General features: G+C 34.3%; 1 protein-coding gene across 3 annotated transcripts in view; it reads left to right on the top strand.

The window, feature by feature from the left end:
• The window catches only part of Patronin (calmodulin-regulated spectrin-associated protein patronin), a 358,788-nt gene extending 347,043 nt beyond the window's left edge, over positions 1–11,745 (top strand). For all 3 annotated transcript variants that reach the window (XM_090407071.1, XM_090407073.1, XM_090407072.1), the window contains one exon: positions 10,539–11,745. In XM_090407071.1, coding sequence (XP_090263197.1) covers positions 10,539–10,671 — 133 coding nt within the window. In that variant the 3' untranslated portion in view covers positions 10,672–11,745. The remainder of the gene's footprint in view (positions 1–10,538) is intronic.
• The last annotated feature ends 6,555 nt before the right edge of the window (positions 11,746–18,300 follow it).

The raw sequence follows: 18,300 nt of genomic DNA on the forward strand, positions 1-18,300 counted from the left end.
TTACACTTGGCCACATTAAACTGACAGCCATTTACCTTTACCCATACTGCCAGTCATCTACTTAAGTCATCCTGCAGAATCTGCACATGATCTTAGCAATAGTAAAAGAAGATTTTAGTAAATGAACGTTTGCATCATCAGCAAACTAGTGAATCTTTCCTGTCAGATAATTTCTTGTATTATTGATGTATAAATTCAACCATACAGCACAACAGGTACTAAGCCCTGTGGTACACTGCTAGTCACCTGCCTTCTTCTAAACTCAACTCCTTCCATAAACTTCTCTTTCTTTGATATCTGTCCATCAGCCATCCTCTAATCCAAATCACTAATTCATATCAATCTCAGTTTGCTCCCAAATTATCCAGTTATTTGGGATCCTATCAAATGTTTTTGCAAGTAGCCATTTCCTTTATCCAACTCCACTGTTGCTTTATTGTAAAAAAAGTAATTACTAATTCATATTGAAGTATTTAGGAACACAAAACACACGTGTTGAGATGATTATTTTACTAATTATTAATAAAATAACACTTGCCGTTTTGACCCCTGTATTGAGGTCATCATCAGAAGGATACATGTGTATAGGGAACCAACCTACATGCTCTTGCACTCTATACCAGTAAATAAAATCTACGCTGTTACTTAATTTTTATTTAGTTAACAATTTTTAATTGTTAGTAACAGCGTAGATTTTATTTACCGGTATAGATGTAGAAAGTATTTTTACCTTGGGTATAAATATGTTCAAGATACCAAGCAATTTTAAACCTGGTTTTACTCCATTTCCCAAGTAAGCAAACAGACTAAAAGTCAAGTTTGCGCCTGCAATTGATGCAAGTCTAACTGATCCCACAGGTAGTGCAGGATCAGGGCAACTCGTGGCAAAGGTGGAACAAGCTCCGATCACTAATCTTAATATTTACCCTTAATGCCAAAACACATCTCCAAGAAGGGGATGTATGATGTTTTGTATTAAAGGCATTTGTACTAAAGGCCCTGATCCTGCACTACCTGTGGGATCAGTTAGACTTGCATCAATTGCAGGCGCAAACTTGACTTTTAGTCTGTTTGCTTACTTGGGAAATGGAGTAAAACCAGGTTTAAAATTGCTTGGTATCTTGAACATATTTATACCCAAGGTAAAAATACTTTCTACATTTATATCTCCTCCAGAGATTTTTATTTAATAAGGTTAAAACACCTTATGGTAACTTGTTTTGGCGAAATACTTACAAGCTCAGTATTACTAAATCTTGATATTTCTAGCCTAGCTCCCACTGACGAGACCTCAATTAAGGTCGAAACCGGTCTGGGTAGTGGCCCCTTGCCTTTAATACAAAACATCATACATCCCCTTCTTGGAGATGTGTTTTGGCATTAAGGGTAAATGTTAAGATTAGTGATCGGAGCTTGTTCCACCTTTGCCACGAGTTGCCCTGATCCTGCACTACCTGTGGGATCAGTTAGACTTGCATCAATTGCAGGCGCAAACTTGACTTTTAGTCTGTTTGCTTACTTGGGAAATGGAGTAAAACCAGGTTTAAAATTTCTTGGTATCTTGAACATATTTATACCCAAGGTAAAAATACTTTCTACATTTATATCTCCTCCAGAGATTTTTATTTAATAAGGTTAAAACACCTTATGGTAACTTGTTTTGGCGAAATACTTACAAGCTCAGTATTACTAAATCTTGATATTTCTAGCCTAGCTCCCACTGACGAGACCTCAATTAAGGTCGAAACCGGTCTGGGTAGTGGCCCCTTGCCTTTAATACAAAACATCATACATCCCCTTCTTGGAGATGTGTTTTGGCATTAAGGGTAAATATTAAGATTAGTGATCGGAGCTTGTTCCACCTTTGCCACGAGTTGCCCTGATCCTGCACTACCTGTGGGATCAGTTAGACTTGCATCAATTGCAGGCGCAAACTTGACTTTTAGTCTGTTTGCTTACTTGGGAAATGGAGTAAAACCAGGTTTAAAATTGCTTGGTATCTTGAACTTACCGGTATAGAGTGCAAGAGCATGTAGCTTGGTTCCCTCTACACATGTATCCTTCTGATGATGACCTCAATACAGGGGTCGAAACGTCAAGTGTTATTTTATTAATAATTAGTAAAATAATCATCTCAACACATGTGTTTTGTGTCCCTAAATTCTTAAATATGAATGCTGATCACCATGTAACCTTAAAAGAAAGTAATTACTAAGGCAAGACCTATATCCTTCACAGAACTGTTTGCACCTTATCAAGTCATATTGCTGTCCATTCAGTCCTAACAACTCCTCCAATAACTTAATCACCACTATTGAGACACCAATTGGCTTATAATTTGTTACTTCTGTCTTGGTGCCTCCTTTATACAGTGGGACTATTTTGACCTCTTTCCACCCCACTGTCACTTTTCCAGAACTGAGGCTTAAATTAAACATCTTAGTCATCAATAAGCACTAATTTCTTGCACATTCTCACAGTCCAATATGCCATCTAAGCATCTCCAGTTCTTCAATTTCTCTTCTCCCATCAGTCAGTATCATATCCGACATTGCATGATCATCACTTAGAAGTACACCCTTGCAAAATGTTCACTTATTAACTCAACTATTTGGTTTGCTTATGTTACCTTCCAACCATCAGCACTTCTGAGTCATTCTTCCATCGGCATTATTTTCTTTCTTTTCCACATAGTGAAAGAACTCTTTAGCATTTCTTTTTGTCTCATCAGCTAGCTTTCTCTCATATTTAGCATTGACTTTCCTTACCCTACAAGTCACCCCCCCCTCTTACATGTGCCTTGTACTTCTCATAGGCATGCTAATCACCATTAGCATGACCATGTGTGAAGAAAGCAGTATCACAGTCTGATACTGTTTTCTTCAAACACCCCCCTTAACCGCTTCTGTTCACTACCATCTCTCTTCCAAATTCTTATGCCATGGCACTGCTGAAAGCTAACTCTTCAGCTTGTTATAATCACCTGCTTTGTTATCCCACCTTCTTCTTAATAGAAAATTCCTCATGTCTACAATCTACCAGGTCAAGACTACATGATAGCTTTCCCCCAAGCAGATGCAGTATGGTTAGATTGGTTATTATTAAATTCTCTGATGCTATGACCAATTCTGTACTATCAAACCCCTTTATTACATGCTGTCCTGAGTAATTATCTCTTAGCAGTTGTGTAAATTCTATTTCCTTCCCTCCCTGTGATCATTTCTCCTCCATCTCTATATCCCCATAGTTGAAATCCCTCCATAATAATTAATTAATCTGCACTCATCATGTCAATTACATACAACCTACATTTCACTATACCCACTGGATTACAGCAACAACTGCTTATGTATTTCATCCTAGAGTACTCTATCTCACATCAGATAGCCTCAAGTGAATTGCATTTCTCTGCATCATCAGCAAAACTCCTCCCCCATTCTCTTCTCTCTGTCTCAAAATACCATGCTTCTTGCATTCTATTCCTATATCATCCTCCGTCAACTAAGGCTCATTAATGGAAGTAATTTTTGGCCAAGTTATGCTAACCAATGCCAAAAATCTCCACATCCTTATTCTCAATAATTCTGGCATTATTATTATCATCATCATCATCAAATTCCTGACATGTATCCTCAAGGGGTGTACAGTATATGATAGTACTACATGAAAAATTTACATCATTACTAACTTCCTATCTACAATTTTCCTCCAAATCAGTCTGTTACCTGTCAAGACTCCAACATTATCAGATCTTATATTTCTATCTCCTAATTTACTTTTTACTGTATTAATAATGTCAGGTGGTATGGTCACTTAAACAGAATGGGAGAGGAAAGATTAGCAAAACAAGTGCTCTCTACCAGGTAAAACACTTAGAGGAAGACCTGTATCATGGTCTTCCTCTGGGTGTTTTTCCTGCCAACCTGGCAGAGAGCACTTGTTTTGCTAATCTTTCCTTTCCCATTCTGTTTAAGTCACCTGACATTAGCTCTGCTAACACATTCCTAGATACTAACAATGTTCACACCCCTAATCTTTCTCAGGACTCTCAAATCAGATGTCTCTAATCTTTGTCTAGTCAAGTGTTTTATTTCTAACCCAGCTCTCAGATCCATAAATTAAAATTGGTTTGAACACTGTCATGTATATAGCTAATTTAGCATTTTGACTAATTTCTCTCTTATGCCATATAAATTTATTCCATACCAGCTTTGTTGATTCAGTTGTCTATTTTCATATTTAATTTATCATCTTCATTAAAAATCATGCCTAAGTAGCTGAAATGTTTTACTTGTTCTATAGGTTCTCCATTCGCAATGCAGATGATATTTTCATAACTTCTGCCTATTTTCATTGTCTTTGTCTTGTTATTGCTGACCTTCATACCATATCTATTGCAACAGTTATTCAATTTAGTCAGGGACACTTGTAGCAGATTTATTTAGAAGTATAACATTGTCTGCATAGAGCTGAGATTAACATCTCCAATTTTTATATCAGGTTTAATACCACTTTCCTTCATAATGTGATCCATATAGATAATGAATAACAGAGGCGATAATGTACATCTTGTCTGACACCAGATTTAACATTAAACCATCTTCTTGTACTTCCTTCAATTCTAATTGCTGACTTACAACTCAAAGACTAAGTATTGCTTGATATAATGCCCCCATTGACACCATACAATTGTTGCATTTTGAATAGCTTCTCTCTTGGCACCTTGTCATATGCCTTTTCCAGATCTACAGAACTTAAATACAGATATTTGTTATGATACTTGATTTTACTTTACGAAAATAGAAATTAAAAAGTTTTGCATATACCTCGCACAAAAAAAAAAAGTTTAAAACGTTAAGAAATAGATAGTGAATGTTGTTATGGCAGTTTCAGATATTTTGGAATTCAGTTGAAGAGAATCATATTTCAACTCAACAATTATCAGGTTGCCTTTGTCGTTAAATCATGCAATCTTTTGTTAATACAGCTCCAATCGTATGCATGTCTTCACAGCTGTGCTATCTCTGCTAGACTATCATTGTTGTTCGTTTTCTGCTCTGCTTTCACTTCTCATTAGTCATTCATGAAGGATTGTTCATAACATATCTCAAGTCTTGTAAATTACTGGTAATTGTTGCTTGAAATATGGAGAAATGTTCAAGTTTACAATGCTGGTTTTAAACTCCTGTTTTAAAATTTTTTAAATCATGGTGATCTTATGATTCTGAAATGATAAATGGACAAGCAATAATCAAACTGTTTTGTTTAATTTAATTACAGAACTGTTGTCGTTAAAGATTCAAATATATCGTGTGATGTTGAGCAGCTCATTGCCGAAATAACATTGATGATTAAAATTTAAATACATTCATTTTATAAATATTGTGAGCAATTATAAATTATAATGAATACTGAGGATTTAATTATAAAAGTCAATTTAGTTTTTTCCTGAAAAATTAGTTTTTGAAAATCCTTGCACATATCTTGCACCATGATTTTTTAACTTTAATTTTGGAGGGAAAAAAGTGTGAGTTATATTCATGTAAATACAGTAAGTATTCTTTAAGCTTTGTGCATCGTGACATATGAATGCGATACCTCTGGGTGTTTTTCCTGCCAACCTGGCAGAGAGCACTTGTTTTGCTAATCTTTCCTCTCCCATTCTTGAATTACCATTCAAGACATGCTTTAATTTGTTCTATATTTGTTCTATTTTTTTTTTTTCCCCTATGTCAGTGTAAATGTCCTTCCTGTTATTACTTGGAATACTCTTCACATCCATCAATTGCCAGAAAGTTCCTTTAGTATTGTTTTGTAACTCTTTTAAATATATTACTGATTTTATGACCTTACTTAACTCAGATCTATCAGTATTTCCATTTATTAACAGTCTAATTCTATAACTTAATAAAGCCACAATTATTTTCTGTGCATAACTTACTTAGAATCCAACGAGCTGTCATTGCTTAATCACTATCAAACCTAGCATTATGTTGATAAAATTATCCTTTTTAACTCTGAACTTAGCAGCTAATATAAGTGCCAAAAAATCCTCCTTTAGGCTTTGAAGTAGCTCCAGTTTTAGATCGTTTGTTCCCATGAGCATAATTTTGGAATTTTTGGTATTTTCAGATAAAAGTATTGTGTTAGGCCACAAGATGGTGGTACTTGTTAGCCGTCTCTTCACTGCGTGCTGATTAAATTAGTGTTAGCTTTGGGCCAGCTATCTCTCTGACTGCCCACTCAGTCTCCAGAAGTTGGATAGGGCTAAAACAGTCTTGGCTATTCCCTATACGGGAATAAAAGGTGTTAGCTTTGTTTTTCTTTTTTTTTTGATAACTTTATTTAAACCTCTCTCTCTCTCTCTCCCTCCCTCCCTCCCTCCCTCCCTCCCTCCCTCCCTCCCTCCCGTTATCTCCTTATGGCAATCATACTCAACTAACATTCTTGTGATGTAGCCTACTCCACACCTCTTTACATAAAATTGCCATAGATTTTAATGCTATGGCAATTTTATGTAAAGTAAATTGAACTGGTAATTGGTACTTAATTTGGAATCTAACATACATTTAAGTAAGGGATTCTGACTTAAAATCCTCCATCACATTTCATTCATCTGCTAAAAGCCTATTGTAACCCTAATAACTACCATTATTATCTGTCCTGAGTTTGTCATTTTCAATACACCAGAACACTTACCCTCTACCAAATCACTTTCTACTGAATTTATTAATTCTCTAGATTAGCATTTCTCAAAGTGTGAGCCACATGGTGTTCCTGGTGGGCTGCGAGAGAATTCTAATAGTAAATAAATATATTTTATCTTAATGTGTAAATTTTCAGATAGTTTAGAATGCAATATATTCAAAATTCTATTAATTTAAATGTTCTTTTACGTAATTTATTTAATTTCAATATAATAATATACGTAATATTATATATTTCCAACTTGAAATCTGGCATATTTGTTAATGTCTGAAAGAAGACAGTGCCAACTTCAAGCACACCAAACCTGCTTATCTCTTCCTCACTAATTCCCCCTCCACACACACACACACACACACACACACACACACACAGCTCCTCAAAAAATATATGTATCAGTAGGTTTCTCTTCACCCGATTCTTTCCAAAGTTTACCTCATTTCTAAAGTTAGCAAAATTTAGATTTTTTTTTCTTTAATTGCTGACCTTGTATTTTGCAGTGATGTTAGCAGATTAATAGAACATATAATTAGGCAGAAAATATGATTTCAATGAAAGCTATACATCTACATACTGGAAATAATTATCTCACTTTTCCATTAGAACATGTTATCCATATGAAGGAATCTCTGGAAATCTGCCTTTGCTTTTTAAATATATATCAGCTGCAGTGAATTGTGACAACCTCAGAGTGATAGCACATTTAACAGACATTCATTAAATGTTCTGCTGCTTTGTTACTCTGATTTTTTGAAGTCTGTGAAAACTATGAAAATCGGAGTAACAGAGCAATAGGTATCTATAAAAAAAAAATGCTATAGACATTATCAGAAATACTATTGATGCCAGCTATAAGCATTAAATTTCAAAGAATTTTTTTTTATTGTAAAAGGCAATATCAAAGCATATATGAGAAGGTGATTGGAACAAGTCTCTAAAAGAATATCTGTTAAGTAGCTGCCCTTTGCTGGGTAGTATCGGGGACATTTTTAGGGAGGTTTTGATGCACTATCCCAAATCAAGACATAGGGTTTTCAATTGAAATCAGTTAGCTGGTCTGATGTGGAAGTGACAGAGTTTTCCTTTCCAGAAAGTCTGGTTTTTCATCATAAAAAGCAACAAACTAGAAGTACATGTGCAATTTATAGCCATAATACACTTAAGTAGATAGGATTAATGGCCCTGTTAGAGCATTAATTAGGTTTCAAAGAAACTAAGTTCCTTAGCTTCTTTGAAATCTAACAGCAGTGACATTTCCCTTTACAGCAAGAGGAAATGGGAATAGGATACTGTTAAGGAGGTTTTGACAGAAATACAGGAATGATGGCTGAAACAGCTAAGATTTTGAGACCATTGGATTTGGTCTGGTAATTAGTGATAAAACTAATGATTCAGCAATTGCAAAGAGTGGAAAAGTAGACAAGTGCCTCCATAGTGTACTTGAGCTTTTGCAATTGAAGGTGAATTAGCCAATCTTGTATAAAGGAAGCAGGATTTCCCTCTTTGAAATTCAGATTTTTTTTCCCTCCTGCAGACAAAAAAATATGCTTTGTGGGCAGAGATTACATTGTAGATACTGCCTTTGTGTGTATTTAGTGGATTAAATATTAGAGATTGTGGGTTGTGTGCAACAAGACTTTGGAGTTGCCACATATTAATGTCCTGAAAATATCAAGAGCACAAACCTTTCCAGTGACTGTCAAGCAAGAGTGATAGAATCCATATTCGCAATTACTAATTAATTGGTAGACCCTCCAGGTAATTGAAATTTGACATTTGATGACCTTTGTTGTTTTCAAAAATATTGATATAAGGACAGTGGTTTGAACGAAAAGTCATAAAATCTTTTATTATAGTACATTAGTATTAGTACTGTGGGTGGACTGAAGGGTTAGCTAATCTTAACACAGTGCTCTAGAGCAGGGGTTGGTGGCCCATAAAAGGTTGACCATACTTACATGGCATGTGGCCCATTTGTTGAATTATTTAAATAACACATTTTATAATATGAATAAAAAATTAAAATTAATTTTATGCCTATACATCGTGATATCTCCATGCAACTTGGCAGAGTCAACCTTTTTGAGTCGTCATAACAAAGGCAACTTCATCCGATGACAACCAAGATTTTGGCTTGCCACACATTAAAGAATGCATTTTCATTAGAAAATATCCAAGAATTTTATTGATGCTCACCAAAAAAGCAGAGGGAGACACATATTGTGATGCATAAACTATGTTACTTTGTTTTTATGTGATAATTTTCATTGAGTTTCATTTTCATACTTGTTTCATATCTCGTACTTTAAATATTTCTTTGTTTTTTAAGATTGATATAATAAAAATTGATAATTTAAGTATTTTTTTCACTCACTAGTTTCGGTTAATTAAACCCTTGGGGTGCAGTTATTAACAATAAAAGTTGAATGTGGCCCGCGAGTCTGAAAAGATTGCCTATCGCTGCTTTAGAGATCAAATATGCAGCCTTTTTCCAAGTAACTTCAGGTCTCCAGTTGGTTGAATATAAGCTTGCATGCAGCACCATTGACAGGGTGTAGCATAGAGTCAGTCTGCCTCACAGTGCAGCTTAATAAGGGCACTCGTTCAGCCATATTGCAGTAAGCGCCGTCACTATGCTAACAATTCCTGTTAGCGTAGCAAGTGCAGAAAACAGTTTTTCCAAGCTTAAACTGATTAAAAATTATTTGCAATGACCCAGGAAAGATTGGTTGGTATAGCAACTATATCGATAGAAGCGGACATAGCTTATAATTTAAATTTAGAAGAGCTTTTATAAACAGTTTTATTGTACGATATCCCCGTATTGCAAACATTTAATTAATATTATTATGTAATTGTTTTGTATTAATGTTTCTCTTGTAATAAAAACAAAATAGCAATTGGAGATTTTCTTATATTTTTGTCTTATAATTCATCAGGGGCGATATTTGTTTACCTCAGGGCACCATCTAAGTTGGCGATGGCCCTGCTTGCATGCATGCTGTCAGTAATGATGCCTTCTGGTTGGAAAGATCTGAGTTTGAATTCCCATCTAGGACATAAAAACCTTTATAAGGACTTTGTTGGGTGAAGGTAAGTTAGCTAGTTTCATACAAAAGTGGAAGAATTTTTCCTCCCAGAAATTCCAATTTTTTCTTCCACAAAACTCTTAGTTGCTTTAGTCATAATCAGAACAAAACCATGCTGTTATAACAGGTGGGTGTTATTTCTGAAGCACAGTTGTGAAGATTCTATCAAGATCAGAAGACTTCTTAGTATCCAAGTTATTCATGATTCTTCTGATATATTTCTGATGAAAGACTACATAGAAACATGCAATGAGCTGTTTTTGATAAAGTGGGAGTTTTTTAAAAAAATCACTAACTGTACTTTTTTAATAGAACAGTCTGAATTTCTTTATCCCTAAGCACTTTTGATTTCAAAATTCTTCTGCTATTTCACTTAAAATAATTAAATGACAGTAACAGAAGGATTTAGATAACTTCAGAAATACAACAATTTAGTTAACACTATGGTTACCTTTGAATGCAAAAATTAGTTCTTTGTTATTGTTTCCTAAAAACAGATATCAGTATAGTTTTAGCAGGTGTTGATAACTATTAATATAGTTGACTCTTGCCATAACAAACTTGCAGGATTAATAAATGGTTTGTTATAGTGGAAAATTGCCATAGCATATTTCCTTTAAAATACCAGTCTTGCTATTTTCTAGTGATTTGCTTTTCTTACTATAATAACTTGTTATGGTAAGAGTTGACTGCATGCAATTTGTAGGGTATAAAATTTTAAACTACATTTTGTGTTTTTTCCAGGTACAACTCTGGTGGAAAGTGCTTCACTGAAGTTCATACTAAACATTTGACTGTTACCATTGATGCCTTTACCATTCACAATAATTTATGGTCAGGGAAAAAAGTGGTTCCACATAAGAAAGAATTTTTGTAGGAAAATAAATAAGAGCAGCTGCAGAGGAGCATAGGCATTTCAGATTTTAGTGTGTTCCTGTGGCTTGTAATTTTGATATCTATAATATATATATAAAGTAAATTATGTGGTCTCAGCATGAGGCACCACAGAAGACATTCCATAAGTATAAATTAACCAGAAGAAATTGTGCATTTCACAATTTATGGGAGTTAACCATGCCTGTAGGTATAACAGCGAAGAACAACATTACTAACTTAAAACTACTGCACTGGACATCATAGACCTTTGTTTTTCTTAAGAATTCTGTATGAACTTCCATCACTGTACTGTATTTAAAAATATTTTAGTTATCGAAGAGGTTGCAAAATTTACTTTTGCAGTTAAACTATGTGAAAATCTACTTACTGTAGCATTTTGCTACATCTGTGCCAACTTTTCTCCTTTCTGTATATGGTCATAAAGTGATAATCATCAGTGTCATGAAGATTTCTGTAATGTTCTACTATTCACTTTGAATTTCATGATGCAGTGCAAAATTATCTATATCATATTTAAAAAATAAAATAAAAAAAAGTAGCAAGATAAAGAAATTGAGAGGTGAGTAATTTTAACAGCAGTTGGAGAATTTAATTAGCTTTTACTAGCACAAAAATTTTTGAAGCTTAACTTATTTATCTAATATTTGCATTAAAGAAAGGAGAAAGGAAGGTGAAAAGAATTATTATGCAGCATCAGAATTATTATGGACCATAAAAGGAAGTGAAAATGGGTGGCTTTTTCTGTACATAGAATCTTCATTGAAGACTTTGTTCTGTAAATGGTGACTAGGAATCGAAATGAACCTGCCTTTCTGTACACGTGTGCATTTTTCCTTGACTTGTATTATGCTGCCTTCAGGGCAAATATTCTCTTCTGTTGTTGCAAACCTAGTGCTCCCATAAGTGGCCTAGGCTCGGTAATATTTAACAGTTTGCCAAATGTATAGTTTTAGTGTGCTTACCATGTGATAATATAATAGTTTTTAATACTGTCTTTGCAGCGCGCTGGAGGCATTGCTTTCATTGCGTGATAAATAAAGATTTTGATACTCAGTGAGAAGCCTATGTTTTCAGATTGAATGGTTTTAATCAGGATACATCCTTTTTTGTACAATCACAAATCTACATTTGGCTTATTTTTTATAATTTCTTTGGCCTATCTTTTTGTACATAGTTTTTAATAGCTTTGTCATTAGAATCTTCATAAGTATAATAATATTAGTTACATATTCTAACAAATTTTAACATTATTTTATACATGTTTGCATTTATTTTTAAGGTATCTTAGTCTGTTAGCATTATAGTCTTGAAGTATTAAATGATACAAAAGAGTAATAAGAAAAGCATGAAGCTGGAAAAAAAAAAAATAATAAATCTGTAAAGCATTTTAACTTTATAACTGTCAATTCTGATCATATTGTTGCTTATAACATTATATTAAGTAAGTGCTCTCTCTCTCTCTCTCTCTCTGTGTGTGTGTGTGTGTGTTAATTTTTTTTACAAGAACAAGGTTGTGCATGTATGCACATGCACAATATAGTAGAATTCTGAATGAGATTGGGTTTGACACATGACGGTAATGAAATAAAATTGAAGTGATATTTATAATATTATTTCACATTGACTGGTGCTGGATTTTCTACTTCTTATACTTTATTTAGCAATATAAATTCCAGAAGTTTGATTAAAACATATCTAACACGGCCACGTACCAGTCATCTGTGCATGTACACACACACACACACACACACACACACACACACACACACACACACACTACACTTTCATTATATGATAGAATTCTGAATTGGATTTTACCTTGCCAATAATGAAATCAAGTGGAAATGATATTTTGTAGCATTATTTCATGTGACTTTCCACTTTTTTCAGTTTATTGGACAGTATTACACTTTGCTAACACATTTGCTTACTGATGTTTTATTCAGAGCAGATGCATAAATAAATTATGTAATTTGGTTATGTTCTTTCTATAAAGCTGTATATTTAATAGGAAAATTTATTCATTAATTTATAATGACATTTTCACAATATTTACAAATAGCATTAAGTTCCTAATTGCAGAGAACATTATGTGACATATCAAAAGATACTGAATATTACATTTTAGGGAATGAATATTTCATTATGGACTTTACAACTGTGTTATAAATAACTCTTTTCATTTCCCGATGTTTCGATCTTCATATTAAGATCATCATCTGAAGCATATACACAGGACAAGCTGAGTTACATTATATACAGGACAAGCTGATATACAGGGCAAATATACAGGACAAGCTGAGTTACATTACATGCAGTAAGCTAAAGAAACAATGATTTGGTCATACTGAATATTTAAAATTAAGTTAAAATTTTTTGAAATGTACAGATAATGATCAGTTCATTTTCTATTAATTTAAATAATAATACTTTATGGCTAGGAATAAGAAAAGTCTCATTGACTGTTATTGTTGATAGTAATGTTTTCTCCCTGGTGCAGGACACCAGAGGGTACAGAGGATTTGAAATTGGAAGTGATCACTATTTAGTCTTGAGCAGGATTAAACTGAATTTCATATTGAAAAGAATAACATGTAAGAAAGTTTTAAAGCAAATAAAAGTTGAGCAGCTCTCAGATGTGAACTGTAGACTAAAATACACAAAGATTATTGAAGAAAAAATGAAAGAGTTTCAGAACAGGAATCAAACCTTGGAGATTCAGTGGCAAACTCTGAAGAAAACATTGATTGATTCTGCCAGAGAGGCATGTGGTGAGGTTGTCTACAAGGATAAAAAAATCAGAACTCCCTGGTGGACACAAGAAGTTAAAGAGGCAGTGAAGGAAAAGAAGAAAGCATATCAAAAGTTCCTGTCAAATAAGTCAGCTTGTGCACTTAGAGAATATAGAGACAAATGCAAGAATGCTAAACACTGTGTAAAACTAGCTAAACAAAAGTCATGGAAGGACTTTGGCAAGAATATAGAAAATAAATATCAAGAAGGTGGCAAAAATTCTGGAGGTTATTGAAGAAGCTTAGGAATGGAGGAAAGAATGCTGTAAAAGGAGTTAGAGATGATAAAGGTGACATGAAAACGGGAGAAAAAGATATCCTTGAAGTATGGAGTAATTACTTTGAAAAACTGCTAAATGAAACAAGCAGTGGTGACAGCACAGTGGTAAAAAAAAAAAGACACTGACTAGGCATGCAGTCAGGAATACATACCCATACTTGAAGTAGAAAAAGCCATCAAAAGCTTAAAATGTGGAAAGGCAGCAGAAGTAGATGATATTCGATCAGAAATGCTGAAGTATGGTGGTATAAAAGTCTTACAGTGGCTGCACTGCATAGTTCAGAAAGCCTGGACAGAGGGACGAATTCCTGATGAGTGGAGTAGAGCTCTCATAGTACCCATATATAAAAAGGGAAATAAAACTGAATGTGAGAATTACAGAAGTATTTCCCTACTGAGTGTTCCTGGCAAGATATATGCAAGTATACTTGAGAAACGGTTGAGAAGAATTGTGGAAGAAAAGCTCGGTGAGGAACAAGCTGGATTCAGGCCAAATAGAGTCTGTCAGGATCAGATCTTCACTTTACGACAAATAGTCAAGAAAGCATGTGAATATAACAGATTTGTATTTAAGTTTTGTTGATTTGGAAAAGGCATATGACAAGGTGCTAAGAGAGAAGCTATTCAATATGCTGCAGTTATATGGTGTCAATGGGGCATTATATCAAGCAATACTTAGTCTTTATTTGAGTTGTAAGTCAGCAGTTAGAATTGAAGGAAGTACAGGAAGATGGTTTAATGTTAAATCTGGTGTGAGACAAGGATGTACATTATCCTCTCTGTTCTTTGTTATCTATATGGATCACGTTATGAAGGAAAGTGGTATTAAACATGATATCAAAATTGGAGATGTTAATGTCTGCTTTTTGCAGATGATGTTATACTTCTAAATAAATCTGCTACAAGTCTGCAAGATTCTCTGACTAAATTGAATAGCTCTTGTAATAGATATGGTATGAAGGTCAGCAATAAAAAAACAGACAATGAAAATAGGCAGAATCATTGAAAATGTCAACTGTGTTGTTGGAACAAGTAAAACATTTCAGCTACTTAGGCACGATTTTTACTGAAGATGGTAAATTAAATATAGAAATTGACAACAGAATCAGCAAAGCTGGTATGGTGGGAAGTCAATTGAATAAATTCATATGAAATAAGAGAGAAATTAGTCAGAACACTAAATTAGCTGTATACAAGACAGTGTTCAAACCAGTTTTAACTTCTGGATCTGAGAGCTGGGTCAGAAGTAAAACACTTGACCAAAGACTAGAGACCGCAGATATGAGAGTCCTGAGAAAGATTAGAGGCGTGAACAGATGGCATCAATGGCAATACCATATTAAAAACGAGGATATTAGGAAAGAACTTGACATTGTCAGCATCCAGGAATGTGTTAGCAGAGCTAATCTCAGGTGGTATGGTCACTTAAACAGAATGGGAGAGGAAAGATTAGCAAAACAAGTGTTCTCTGCCAGGTTGGCAGGAAAACGACCTAGAGGAAGACCAATATATAGGTGGATTGATATGGTACAAAGTGCCTTAGACAATAGAAATATAAGATCTGATAATGTTGGAGTCTTGACAAGTAACAGACCGATTTGGAGGAAAATTGTAGATAGGAAGTTAGTAATGATGTAATTTTTTTCCTGTAGTACTCTCATATCCTGTACACCCTTTGAGGGTACATGGCAGGAATTTGATGATGATGATGATGCTTTATACTGTGTATAAATGCAAAGTAATTAATAAGCTGCAGGATATTTATTGTCTTATTAAATTATCTTATTCACCAAGTAGTGTAAATACTGTATTAATAGCCAAATTAAATATGTTATGAATAGAACTGCATGAAATATTATAATTGTATACTGATCTGAATAATATTGACAATTCTGGTAGAATAACATATATTGCACAAATAGCCATACAGAATCACTAATGGGTAGTCTGTGAACTTTTTTTTTTTTTTCGTAACAGTTTTTTTGACTGCCATGCATAAATTATTTCTGTTATAAGAAACATTACTTACACTTAGTTAACAACAGCTGAACCACTAAACTAAGTATATGTAGTAGAACAATACAACCTCACATTGTGTTCCTGTGATAATTTTGACTTGAATCATAATAGAAGATAAAATTCAATTTTTAATCCAAAATACATATGTATTTTAAATATAAATTGCCAAAAGAACATATATTGATAAACATTTGTTGTAGTGTAACATCTGGAAAACTCTCTCTTGCCTAAAATGTCCCCAGACCCCTAAAAAAAAAAAATCAACCTGTTGTAAGTGGCAACAGTGATGTCAAAACTTGTTTCAACACTAATGTCACATTTTTAGCATTTGATAAGAAGTTTTTTTTTTTCCATAACCTTACAAAACAAAACATTACAAACAAAAGTTTTCATACAAATTGTCATTGAAAGTTTTTTCACTTGGTCATACTATAAACATTTTGTTTGCTTACACTTGGATAAAGGATTAAACCAAGAGTATAATTTCTTGGCATCTTTAATTTATACTATAATCAAGTGAGGAAACTTTCAACATCTAACACCTTTTGGCTACTTGTATATGGAAATATGACTTCTGCATTACTTTAACCTTGGTATCACTTCTGGGTTTGGTTCCCACTGATGAGACCTCAATAAAGGTTGAAACTGGCCTGGTTAGTAAGTCTTCTCATAATGCATAGCATGATACATGTCTGTAAGGACATGTGCTTTGCATTGCATTATGGGATACTAAGGCAAGTGATATGAAGTTATTAGCCTCTGTATAAGAGTTGTCCAGTCATTAAGTTATTCACATGCAAACTTTGTTTGCTTACACTTGAATAATGGATTAAACCAATAATATAATTTCTTGGCATTTTTAATTTATAAACTAATGTCATGATTCTGCTTTTATGTAATGAGAGCAGTTGACTCCACTATACAGCACTATTCTACTACAATGGAAAGCATGTTCTATCAACAATTTTACTTTTGTGGTTTTGGAATAAAGTGTGTGTGTGAGAGAGGGGAGGGGCAGTAGGTTATCAACTCTATACACAAAATTGCAAAAACTCTAGAACTCTGATGTTTGGGTGGGAGAAAGAGCTTCTAAAAGGTATTAAAAATAAGTAATTCAGCAGCAGTGAAGGTGGTTGAGAGTAGTGATCGAGGTATTTTGTAAATAATTTTTTGACATCACAAGTCTGAAGTCTTTTAGGCCAGAAGTGATGCACATAAAAGTAGAGTCAGCTCATTTAATTTTGTTGACTGTACTCATTATATGAGTGCAGTCAATTCGTTATAATTTTTTGAAAAAGGAGGGAGGGGGTTGATTCAAATAATTATTGATATTCTTTTTGAATTAAAGTTACCTATAATTGACTCTCACTTAGCAAATATCTTAACAGACTATCAAAAAAAGTCCTGACCTGACCATGGCACTATGATAAACTGATTTTGTAATCTATAAGTTTGCTGTAGTGAGGGGTAACTGTATAAGAGAAGCATGTGATCGATCATAGTAGTAGTAGTAATAATAACTGCATTCTACAGAAATGCAAACTATATATATCTGTGTGGTTAGCCTAGTGGCTGTGTGCTTCGCAGCCATATGTCTGGGGAAGGAGTGTCCTAGGTTCGATTCCTGTTGGAGATGTTAGGAGCTCAAGGATCTTCCTCAGCCATAGCCAAGTTAGCTGGTCTTGGGCATGGGCAGTAGAGTTTTTTCCCCCAGTTTAGCTGGGAGTTTTTCATCCCGCAAGCAGGCAAACCGGCCCTGTGAACACACACGGACTACAGTCATGAATACCTCTAATAAGGATGCAGCAGAGTTTCCGGCTGCATTATTTCGCTGTGACTTCTCATTAGGAGGAGATCCGACCTGTCTGAATCAGATGGAACGGAGAGATAGATATTTTAAGTATTCTTTCATAGTTATGCATACACAATCTACTGATTCTAAAATTATTAAAGGTTTGTGCTATTAATGTAAAAGAATAAATACAAAAGGTTATATTCAAGCAATGACAATCAAGGAAAAGGAGTAGCCATAATATTCAACACTAAATACGAGGCTAATCTTCTTGAATGACAGGCAGTCTCAAGTAGAGTGATGTGGGCAAATATCAGAATGGGGAACTGGACAATGAGACTTATTTGTGCCTATGGTCCCACAGAAGGTTCTACTTAGGTAGAAGTGGAGGAATTTTTTGAGGCTTTAGAGAAAACAACTGACCAGTGGCAAATTCTCCATGTTTGCTGCATAAGCTCATTAATTGAGAAAGAAATAACATTTATTTGTTAATAAATGCATGCATTTATAAGCATTCCATTTAGGCTTTTATTCTTGTAGACAGAAGATGTCTTAAGCTTGCACAGCAATAATTGAGCTTTGCGTTGTGTATCGAAGGCCAATGCTTGCTCGTATAGTCAAAGTTACCTTGGCTTGCTCGGTTGTAGGCGCTTCCAGGTCCTCGCTGCGGCACTGTGATTTCATGTGCTCGCATAACCATGTCCGCTCCCTTCACATCATCTTAAA

This window comes from Typopeltis vanoorti, chromosome 17 (assembly GCF_054136105.1).
Source record: "Typopeltis vanoorti isolate ZY-2024b chromosome 17, IOZ_Tvanoo_1.0, whole genome shotgun sequence".
NCBI classification, from domain to species: Eukaryota; Metazoa; Arthropoda; class Arachnida; order Uropygi; family Thelyphonidae; genus Typopeltis; species Typopeltis vanoorti.